At 32.5% G+C, this 11730-nt stretch overlaps 2 protein-coding genes across 2 annotated transcripts; both read right to left on the reverse strand.

Annotated features, from left to right (window-relative positions):
• Positions 1-6381: 6381 nt before the first annotated feature.
• LOC103841366 (kinetochore protein NDC80 homolog) lies at positions 6382-8666 on the reverse strand. Its single transcript, XM_009117891.3, has one exon. It carries the CDS (start codon positions 8301-8303, stop codon positions 6579-6581), a length of 1725 nt encoding a protein of 574 aa, XP_009116139.1. The 5' UTR covers positions 8304-8666; the 3' UTR covers positions 6382-6578.
• Positions 8667-9106: 440 nt separating this feature from the next.
• On the reverse strand, positions 9107-11084 carry LOC103841367 (tryptophan synthase alpha chain, chloroplastic). The gene is made up of 8 exons (XM_009117892.2): positions 10786-11084; positions 10556-10702; positions 10392-10457; positions 10115-10300; positions 9836-9913; positions 9662-9739; positions 9519-9578; positions 9107-9427 (listed from the first exon to the last, which is right to left on the reverse strand). The coding sequence occupies exons 1-8, from the start codon at positions 10969-10971 to the stop codon at positions 9293-9295; spliced, it is 936 nt and encodes a 311-aa protein (XP_009116140.1). The 5' UTR covers positions 10972-11084; the 3' UTR covers positions 9107-9292.
• Between the last annotated feature and the right edge of the window lie 646 nt (positions 11085-11730).

Genomic DNA, 11730 nt, shown 5'->3' on the forward strand with positions numbered 1-11730 from the left:
CAAAGTCTCTATTAGCTAACAATCCATGTGCCAGGTAACAATTTATTTAGCAGATAAAAAACTATTTATCAATTAATATATTAACTCACAAAACATGTATCATTTATCATACATGAAATCATTAATGAGTTTTATAAACAACGTATCAATTAACGACATGTCTTTTATAATATCATACAACAATTTATCTATTATTTAATACCAAACTCTCTATCAACTAACAACACATGTACCATATAAGAAAATCATTTAGCAGACAATAAACTATTTATCAATTAACATATTAATTCACAAAATATGTATCAAATCATTTATCATGTAACAAATCATTTAGCGGATAATAAACTATTTATCAGTTAACATATTAAGTCACAAACTATGTATCAAATCATTTATGATGTAACAAATCATTTATCGAGAAAAATGTATCAAGTCAAACCATGTATCACCTAATTTATCATCAAACAAGCCATATGTGAAACAAATGTATAAACTGAAAAAACTTTTATCAAAATATTTATCAGGTAATAAATTATGTATTAATTAATAATAAATACTTTAAGACATTTTACCTACTTCATCTTTTTGCCGTCTGGATAAATTTGTGTAAGAGGTAACTCTTGATTGTCTGAAATGGTGAACTCCTAATTTATCTTTCAGCGTTCATGACAACCATAACAGCAAAATGAAACTTTTTTTTGGCTTAATACCTAGAATCAAGACTACTAAATCACAAACATATTTGGAATTTTCAGAGACATTAACACTCATGTCAAGCCAAAACAACTAGAACCCAAAGGAAAAAGTTGAATCTTGTATAGACTCGTTCAAAGCAATCAACCAAACAAATTAAAATATATATAGTTTTAAAGAAAATGATTAGTTTTTACCTGATAATCATGAGATTTTTCTATATGGCTGAAACAATTAACCGGTTCACTTGTCTTCTTCGAATCTTCCTCTCACAAACCAGATTAAAAATGAATAAGATAAGAGAAAATAAAAAAACTAGAAAATAAATAAGAGAAGAGAGAAGAAGATAAAAGGGAGAGAGATAGAATATTCCCTATACATTAAAAGAGAAGTCACTTTAGTGATTTCTGCTGAGGTGGCACTTATATAGAGCTTCTCAGGAAAAACGTTATAATTCTATTGGCTAGATTTTTTGAATTTTTATTTTTCATTTATTTTAATCAATCGCTTATGTAGACAAGCCCAAAACTATTGTCGATTTCGTTTAGCCCATATATAGCTAAGAGATAATAATTATCGATTTAGTTTAGCCTTGGGTACCCGTTCGGATTCGGGTCGGGTATTTCGGATTTTTGGGTATTTCGGTATAGAGGTGTAGAATCTGTTCGGGTATTTCTGTACTTCGGATCGGGTTCGGGTATTTTTAGTTCGGATTCGGTTATTTCGGATCTGGTTCGGATATTTAGATTTTGAAAAAAAAAATTAAAATTTTCATTTCTCAAGTTTCTTATATTTAAAAATATAACTTTCAGTTAACTATTTTTTTATTTTTAATAGATTGAATAGTTAATAGATTTGGACATAACATTTTAAAACTAAAAAGACATTAATTTAGTTATTTTTTAAAAATTTTGGATGTAACTTTTTGTTAATTTTTTAAATAAAAAACTTGACATGCATTTTAAGTGAGTAGCAAATCATTTTATTCGTAATTGTATGTATATCATATGAACTTAAAGTATGTGTAGTATCAATATAAATATTTTATATAAAATGAGAGATGTAAACTAAAAATATAAGGTTAATTATACATATGTTCGGTTATCTTCGGATATCCATTCGGATTCGGGTATTATCCGTTCGGGTTCGGGTATCCAATCTCTCCTTATCGAAAAATGTGTTTAAACGCAAAGGCTCCTCATCTTTAGAACCCTCAACTCAACTCTTTGTGTCTTGTCTCCAAAAAGCATGTTTGGTCTATCTTTTCCATGTGTTGAATACTGGTAACGACAATATGGTCTTCCTTTTTTTATATGTAGACCAGGTCGTGAGAGTGATAGTGATCCAGAAAACCTTGATTGAACATGCTGAGAAGCTTCACCAAGTTAAAGTAGTTCTTGAAGAGGTTCTTTAGTATTTTCTCTCTCTTTGTTGAATATTGTCCGGGAAAGTATTACATAGTATCATTTAGTAATACTTTTTTATATCATTTTTTTTGTTGAATATACTATCTTGTAAGTAAGCTAGCATTATGCATTTTTTATTTAATTCATGAGGTCATTTTCTCACAGCAGAGAACCTTTTGGAATGGCGCAGGGAGGAAATTTCTCAGGGATATATAGGAAGGTTCAACTAAAGCCGCTGAAGTGGGATGGTGAAGGCGAAGAATAAAGACCAGTAGAGGCCCTTATGATTCTTAAATACGGCAGTGTTCTAACTCACGCTGGTAGAAAACATGTGTTTACATACTCTACCATTTAATTTGTAACTGTCATATATATATATATATATATATATATATATGTTTTCCAAATATGAAAAAATTGTTTAACTTATTGACGTTTAACATCACTTGCCATATAATCTAACGAATATTACAAATAACAATTTATGGAAACTATTCTCGAAATTATTGAAAGACTAATACTGTTTTATTTATTACTTTTAATATTTATAACCTATAAAATAAAATGAACGAAATTTTATATAAGATAATTATAATAGTTTTATCCTCTACTTGATGAACTGTGTTCGAATATAATTATATAATAACTATTTTAAATATTACAAAATCCAAAAATGTTTATTAATATTATTTTAAATTATTTATCGTTGTTTAAAGAATAAATTTATCATAATTTTAAAATAATTTATAAAATGCTTATAAAATGCATAGCAATGTTGCACTTTCAAAAGTTAAGTCGAGATCTGGATTAAAAATCCTAATAACTGGTAAAGAAAGGAAGCCGAAGACAAAAACATTGAATGTTGTCTACAAACAAATTTTTCAGAATATTCCGTAGTCACGGTACGTAATTTTAATCTATTTTTTTCAAATACAAAATTTAAAATATATAAACTGTTACAATTATTTATTTTTTGTATTTGCGAGATGGGTTGTGATGAGTTAGAAGACCGATGACGGTATGTTAATTTAATATTATTTTATGTTCAATAAAATTTAGAAATTTAAAAATATATCAAATAATGTTAACCCGTCAAATTGCTTACAAAATTTATTTAATTTTTTGCACGTTTCTAATTGAATTTGCTTTCTTTATCGAGAAATGTACTTCATAATTTATATTATTTATGGATAATATTTTGATTTTTTTTATATTTTCTTTTAATATGTCTACATAAATGTTTGTTTATTATTTATGGAAAAATAATATTATTCACCTAAATAAAGAATTACGACACATATACAATCCTCCTATACATTAAAAGAGAAGTCACTTTAGTGATTTTTCCTGACATGACATTAATATAGAGCTTCTCAAAAAAATTGTTATAATTCTATTGGTCGATTTTTTTGAATTTTATTTTTCATTTATTTTAATCAATTGCTTATGTAGACAAGCCCAAAACTATTGTCGATTTGGTTAAGCCCATATATAGCTAGAGGATAAAAATTATCGATTTAGTTTAGCATTGGGCAAGATTTAGAACTAAGACAAATATTAAAAACTTTCCTTATTATTCAAACAGTAAACTTGCGCATGTTGATATCATATTAATTACATTTGCTTAGAAAATATTATAATGTTTCTAATTAGTAGGGGTGGGCATTCGGGTACCCGTTCGGGTTCAGATCGGGTATTTTGGATTTTCGAGTTTTTCGGTATAGAGGTGTAGAACCCGTTCGGGTATTTCTGTACTTCGGGTCGGGTTCGGGTATTTTTAGTTCGGATTCAGTTATTTCAGATCGGGTTCGGATATTTAGATTTTGAAAAAAAAAAATTAAAATTTTTATTTCTCAAGTTTCTTATATTTAAAAATATAACTTTCAGTTAACTAATTTTTATTTTTAATAGATTGAATGGTTAATAGATTTAGACATAAAAATTTAAAACTAAAAAGGCATTAATTTAATTATTTTTTTAAAAAAATTGGATGTAATTTTTTTTAATTTTTTAAATAAAAAACTTAACATGCATTTTCAAACTTAACATGCATTTTCATCGACTCTGCCATCCACTTTACCTTGGAAGTATTATAGAAAGATTAATAATGTTTTATTTATTACTTTTAATATTTATAAACTATAAAATACAATGAACGAAATTTTATATAAGATAATTATAATAGTTTTATACTCTACTTGATGAATTGTGTTCGAATATAATTATATAATAATTATTTTAAATATTGCAAAATCTAAAAATGTTTATTAATATTATTTTTAAATTATTTATCGTTGTTTAAAGAATAAATTTATCATAATTTTAAAATAATTTATAAAATACTTACAAAATGCAAGGCAAAGTTTCACTTTCAAATCATTAAGTCGAGATCTCGATTAAAAATCCTAATAACTGGTAAAGAAGGGAAATCAGAGACAAAAATATTGAATGTTGTCTACAAACAAGTTTTTCAGAATATTTCGTAGTCACGGTACATAATTTTAATCTACTTTTTTTTTCAAATACAAATTTTAAAATGAATAAACTGTTGCAATTATTTATTTTTTGTATTTACTAGATGGGTTGTGATGAGTTAGGAGACCGATGACGGTATGTCAATTTAATATTATTTCATGTTCAATAAAATTTAAAAATTTATAAATCTATCAAATAATATTAAACCGTCAAATTGCTTACAAAATTTATTTAATTTTTTGCAAGTTTCTAACTGAATTTGCTTTCTTTATCGAGAAATATACTTCATAATTTATATTATTTATGGATAATATTTTGATTTTTATTATATTTTCTTTTAATATGTCTACATAAATGTTTGTTTATTATTTATGGAAAATAATATTATTCACCTAAAATAAAGAATTATGAAACATATACAATACAATTCTAATTAATGATAATATAAAATATGTTACTTCTAAAACTATACACTATTTATTTTATTTTTTGAATGAAAGTATCTTCGTAAACACATAAAATATTTTGTGACGTTGCAATTATACATACACATAATATATACCTCTTCATACTGACGTTACTGTGTTCCCTCTCGTGAGGTACGGACCGAGAGAGAACACAGAGTGCGGACTGATCATATTCTTATGCCCGCACAAGGTGCGGGCCGGTCACCTAGTAGGATATAAAGAGAGATATCTAGAACTTAGACACTATGCTGCCAACACTGACACAATTCTAATCAAGTTGGGCTGGCAGCAGGATTAAATTCGGAACAAAAATATTAATATCAAATCGTATATAGAAAGCTAATTAAGGGTCCAATTATGCGTATGGGAGCCAATAAACTCAATTAAAACGTTAAACATATAGTTTAAAATAACACTGTAGCTTGTAGAAGATGGAAGTAATGGATCTAGGACTGGTCAAAATTACTCAGAATCCGAAATCCAAACATAAACCTGACCAAAAAAAAATTGGTCTATGTCTAATTTTGATTTAATAAAAATATTTAAACGGGGTATAAGGTTAGGTAACTATCAGATAAGTTATGATCTCTGAATCGGAACTTGAAATAGTATCTGAAAAACATGAAATTAACTCAATTTATGTGTCACAGCACTGAACTTAACCTGAGTCGAAAAAATAGTACCAAACCCTAATCAAAACTGATTAAATATTTGAAAAAAATCCAAAATTAAAAAAGAATCAAAGTCGAATCCGACCCGAATCAAAATATTTTTGGATACCTAAAAATATATGAATCATATATAACTTATTTTAAATTTAATATCTATAAAATATTTAGAATATATGAAACTTACCAAAATAGTCTGACGTAAATATTTGAAAATAGTCAAAAAAATATTCAAAGCACCAGAAATGTGAAGTACCGATTTGTTCTCCATTAATATCCAATTTCAAACTTATTTTTATGTTCATTTAAATATTTAGTCTTATGGGTTGTTAAAAAAAAGATATTTAGTCTTATGTTATTCAAATTTATATATTGGATATTATTTTATTTTTGGATTTGAGAATCTTATGTATATTTAGTGGTTTTGAAAATTTTAACAGATTTTAAATAGGTATTCGAACTCAAACCAATCCAAGCTGAAATTTATAAATATTCAAATATGGTTTAATATTTACTCCTAAAAACTGAAAACGTGAATATATATTTACCCCTATAATTTTTATATGTTACGTTCTTTTTGTTAGTTCAGGATTTAATTATTTTTTCAATTTTACTCTTCATGTAATTGTTGCTCAAAAAAAGGTCATGTAATCTGGATCAGTACGAGTAGAATTGGTTCACTCGACCGGAAATTCATATGCCAAAGAGATCTTTTCAAACAAACGAACGAAGACTATAACCAAAGGAGACAAAAGATGTAAACACACACTTGCACTAATAATTCAACAAAAGCCACAACGTTTTCCATTACAAATTACTTAACAATCTCTTGGCTCAGTCAATATCTCATCTAATCTCTAGCTAGCTACTTAACCACCAAAGTGCCTCTTAAGGCTCCCTTTATATATCTCTGCAACAGCACTAGCAGTGTCTGCAACACCAGTTTTCACCTCCAAGATCTTCGAATCCATATACTCTTTATGTTTCGATATCGAATCAATAAGCGCAAAGAGTCGAGCAGCAACAGCTTGGACCTCCTCTTCGCTCTGCTTCACTGCTTCTTCCAATCTAACCTCTGAAGCCTTCAACATCTCTGCAGCTTCTTTCTCCACAACCTCCAGATTCATTGCATCAGTTCTCAAACTCTCAGCCATAGTTTTCACCTCCAGGTCGCAGTTTGAAGCCAGCTCCTGAGTTTCCTTCTTCACTAGCTTCATCTTTTCTTCAACTTCATTGACCTGCAACTGAATCGACCTCAAAAGACTCTTTCTTGATTCGATCTTCGACGCCATTTCAGACACCTGTTGCTGTAAGGAAACAAGCTCCTCAGCCTTGTTCGTCGACCCTTCTTTGATACCATCATACAACGAACACAGAGCTGGCTTCACCAGAGCTTTATACTCCACACCCATCACCTCCTCAGGTACCTTCCCACTCTCATTCACAGCGAACTGAACATCAACCTTCAACCTCCTCAGAGCCTGGTTACAATCAATCGCCATCCTCTGAATCTGATGAAACTGATTACTAATCTGCGAATTAACCTCCCAAGCTTTCTGCTCCCAACCATCTCTAGCCACCTCAGCCTCCCCAACATCTCTCTCCACGGCCTGCAACTCTCTCTTCATCCTCTCAACGTCCCTCACGTTAAAACTCTGAACCTCCACGCTCTTCTTTAACTCCTTATTCTCTTCAAAGATCCGTCCCCTCTCTTCCTCCTTAGCCACCACTTCCTTCTCCTTCTCCTCCACAACCTTCTCCATCCCACGAGTCCTCTCGCTACGTTCCGCAACCATCGTGCGAAACTTGTTAACATCTTTCTCCAAATCAGACTTAACTTTCTCCAAAGCCTCCTTCTTCGAAGGACCTTTCCTCAACGCATCTAGCTTCGCCTCCAATTCGGCAGCAACCTTCTCAGAATTCGAGATCGTTTCAGCGATCGTAACCTTCTCCGCTTCGAGTTTCCCTAAAAACTCCGAATCAAGATTGTTAACCGAATCGTCTTCCCCGCGGATGAAGTGGCAGTAGCTTCGGATCCCGAAGGAAGACATGGAGTTAGCATCCGGAGCCACCGAGGCGAGACTCGACGATAGATGCTGACGGAAGCGAGCGTACTGAACCAACCAGCTTATCACGGCGAGGACGTTAGGCCAGTTGTGAGGCGAGTTCGGAGCGCGGAGGGTGGATTTGGTGAGCTTGAGCGGGCAGCTAAGCGATCTGAGGAAGAAGACGACGTCCTCGTCCCATTTGCGATCGTCGCAGTGGAAATCGACGGTGGAGAGGAGGAAAACTAGGGTTTCGGAGATGTCTTTGACGGGAGGGACGGGGTGGGCGCGGAGCGAGATCGGGGAGTTGTGAGACGCGAGGAAGGCGTTGACGGAGCGGATCGTGGAGGATTGGTGAGATCTGTCGGTGTGTATATCGGAGGCGCGGCTTAAGCCGACTGATGAGGGGCGGCTGCTGGCGAAACTGGCGTCGGAGTCTCGGGAGTTGAAGAGTTGGCGCTGGTAATCTACGGAAGGTGGTGGTTGCGGTTGTGGTGCTCCGGAGAAACCGGCCGTTGTTTTTCTCTTTCCGGCGGCTCCGCCTCTCATCTCTTTGCTCTTCTCAGTAATTGGAATCTGTTGCGAGATGCGACGATTTGTGATTTTGAATTTTGAATTTAAGCTTTAAAAAAAAAGATATTTTTCATTGTCGAACTCTTTACTCTCACTGATTTAAAATATTGTATGTAGGACCCTATGTTTTGATATAGTTTCGAAACTAAATCGGAAGTTTTTAATATTTATGTATCATCCCTCCTTCCAGGTTACCGGTTTACCTGGACCAATTATATAGTCAAACTTTCTGAATTTTAGGCATATTTGTGAAAGGGTCTGTGTTATAATTTTAACCAACATCATTCAGTTTTTTTTTTTTAAACACAAACTACATTGGAAATTAAACCATTATTTCATCAAATGAATTTTGAAATACAATTGAATTTAAAGTGGACAAATGGAAATAAAAGATAATTCTCAAGTTCAAAGACTTTAAAGAAGGTACTAGTGTATGGTAGCTTTAAAAACAATTCTAACATATTATCAAATTTGTCTAAGTTTTCGTCTATACTTTTATGTTGGTTTGTACTTTGTACTATAAATTTTCATTTGTCTAAGTCTGTCTCTACGTTTATGTTGGTTTGTACTATAAATTTTTATTAGAGCCGGAGATTGTTTATCCGATGATGCTTCTATCTTTGTAACGGATTAAGAGTATAAATAAAATGTAACCGATTTAAAAGTAAAAAAAAATGTCGTATTCAAAATAAATAAAAAATTTGGTTATCAAAGTTCTAATCAGAATTCAAAAATGGGAATTGCTTCAAGTATTTTTGCAGGCAATCAAAAGCTTTGAATTTGTGCGAACCACTGTAGTTTCATTGAAGAATCCATCAACTGGTTTGTGGACAGAGAGACCACACTGTAACTTGATCATACTTGAAATGTCTCAAAAGTTTGGAACATCATTTTCATACATAACTGATAATTAAGTAAATAAAACACAATCAATAAAGAGTTCTGCAAATGTTCTTCTTTGTGTTTCAAAGAAGAGCAGATTTGAGAGACTTTGTGAGACTCTCAAGCTCCTTGAGCCCTTCCGTTGGCGACTTGGCATCTCCCAAAAGCCTCACCATTGCACTTCCTACAATCACTCCATCAGCTCCCCATCCAGCTATCTGTTTACACCGTTAAAAAAAGTTTGTCAATAACAAACAGGAATACAACTTAAGAGACATTAGGAAGCTTATTTTTGTAAAGGTTTAGGACCTGTTTCACATGCTCAGGCTTTGATATACCAAAACCAACCGCCACTGGCTTGTCTGTTGCCTGCATTGAGTTATAAACAGCCAAACATTTTAACATCATTACAAGGTAATGAAGAAACAGTAATATATGTGTTATTATAATACCTCTTTTATATCCTTCAAGAGCGACTGGACCTTCCCGCTTACAGATGCACGTGCACCCGTCACTCCAATTGAGCTCACCTGTCAAGTCCAATAGCAAGGCCAATACATTTTCAGATATAAAAACACATGTGAATATCTGGAAAGAAAGGAAGATACACAAAGAGGGGATCTTACAAGGTATATAAATCCTTCTGATGCGTCAACAATTCGCTTCATTCTCTCTGTTGGTGTGGTTGGTGTTGTGAGTAGGACCTTCATTACAAAACATGAATGAACATTACGTTACTAACCAGAAAAAAACATGTACAGACTCAGTGCCTCTGCTAAGAAACAATGCTTCTCCTAGTTCTAATATATGGACACAAATTGGAATTTTCACTGATATCTCGTGATATGCTGCTACTGACAAGACTGAGAATCTTTGATTATACAAAAAATAAAGAATATGATTACCAGTTCAATGTTGTTGTTAAGTGCTTCTTTTCTCAGGAACTCAGTTTCCTCAAGAGGAACATCCGGAACAACAAGCCCCTGTACACCGACATCTCTGATGCTGGACATGAACTTCCCCAACCCACGTTTAAGAATCGGGTTGTAATAAGTAAACAGCGAAACAGGACAAGATAACTCTGGAAGAACCTGCACAGCAACAAGAACACACACACTCACAATCAGAAATACATAACAAGGAAGTTTGGATGATCTTTGCTTTCAGAAACTAAAACCTCACCTTATCCAACATGTCAAGGATGTTATCAAGGTTGGTCCCCTTCTCCAAAGACCTAGTCGCCGCAGCCTAAATAGAGTATAGCAAGATGATCAATACAAAAGTGAAAAACTTTAGGAGAGTAATAGCATAAAGGTTGGATTTTTATTGGTGGGTTTTGTTGAAACCTGAATAACAGGTCCATCAGCTAAAGGGTCAGAGTAAGGAACACCCAGTTCGATAATGTCGGAACCACAAGCGTCGAGAACTTTCAATGCTTCGGCAGTAGTAGAGAGATCTGGATCACCAGCTGTGATGTAAGGTATGAATGCTACCTTCACACACAAAACACAAACGCTTAAGATCAATACAAATGCTATGAGTAGGATTGAGATTTCAGACAGGAAAAGTCTCTTACTTTGCCTTGTTTTTTGAGCTCCTTGAAAGTATCAGCGAGACCGAGGGTGGGAGAAGAGGTGGAGAGGGCAGCGATGGGAGCCAATCTCTTGAAAGAGAGGGAGGAATCGGGAGAAGAGTGGCGGATTCCGACTTGGGGTTTTGGGGAGTGGAGGAAGCAGACGCCGGATTTGAAAGCAATCGCCATTATTGTTGTAGATACGATTGGGTTTGAGGAAGGAAGAAAGAGAGAGTTTTTATATACTAAAACGCAGTCGCAGCGATTGCACGTTGGGATATATGGAAATAAGTTGGTGAAGTCTACCTGCCACGAGTTGTTCACTGCCTCAGCCGCCGTCACGTTGCATTTGTATTAAGAAAAGCTCGTATCTATACTATTAAATATTAAAGCAGGATCCTATTGTCATAATTACCTTATGCCATTATCTTAGGGGTATGTTTCTTTCACTAACATTGCATGTTTCATTAAGGGCAATTAAGTAATATTAATAACAAATTTATATTGGATCATTATTTTTGGATCCAGCCCAAATCAAATCTCTCTTGGGCCATTTGGGCCTATTAAAAAATCAGATTCAATTCTCATTTTTTTTTCTTTGGGCCATTGAGTCCAAGTTCAAATAATTTTTTTTCAACTATTCTTAATTATTATTTTTTTCTTTTCTTAATATAATTTAAGCATTCATAAAAATAATTGAATTTTTTTATTGAAAAGTATAAATCTTTATTAAAAGTATATAATTTTTTAATTAAAATATTAACCCCATAATAAAATTAATTTATCAGAGTTATACCAACTTAATTCATTAAAAAAATAAAGTTTAATTTTTTTAAAATAAATAGTCATTTAAAATGAAATACGATAAATAAAGATAAAATTTTTAAGTCCTTTATAAAATAAAACAAAAATATATGAAAACGTGACATTTACTAAATATTTGTCAAT

The sequence above is a fragment of the Brassica rapa genome, chromosome A09, assembly GCF_000309985.2.
Source record: "Brassica rapa cultivar Chiifu-401-42 chromosome A09, CAAS_Brap_v3.01, whole genome shotgun sequence".
Lineage (NCBI taxonomy): Eukaryota > Viridiplantae > Streptophyta > Magnoliopsida > Brassicales > Brassicaceae > Brassica > Brassica rapa.

Bases quoted from the DNA above. Each gene is read 5' to 3' on its own strand.
- LOC103841366 (XM_009117891.3), bottom strand. From the start codon at position 8,303: ATGAGAGGCGGAGCCGCCGGAAAGAGAAAAACAACGGCCGGTTTCTCC.
- LOC103841367 (XM_009117892.2), bottom strand. From the start codon at position 10,971: ATGGCGATTGCTTTCAAATCCGGCGTCTGCTTCCTCCACTCCCCAAAA. The intron at 9,914-10,114 runs GTAATCATATTC...TTTGTAATGAAG, and splicing joins TTAACAACAACATTGAACTG to GTCCTACTCACAACACCAAC. The intron at 9,428-9,518 runs GTCCTAAACCTT...CGGTGTAAACAG, and splicing joins AGCCTGAGCATGTGAAACAG to ATAGCTGGATGGGGAGCTGA.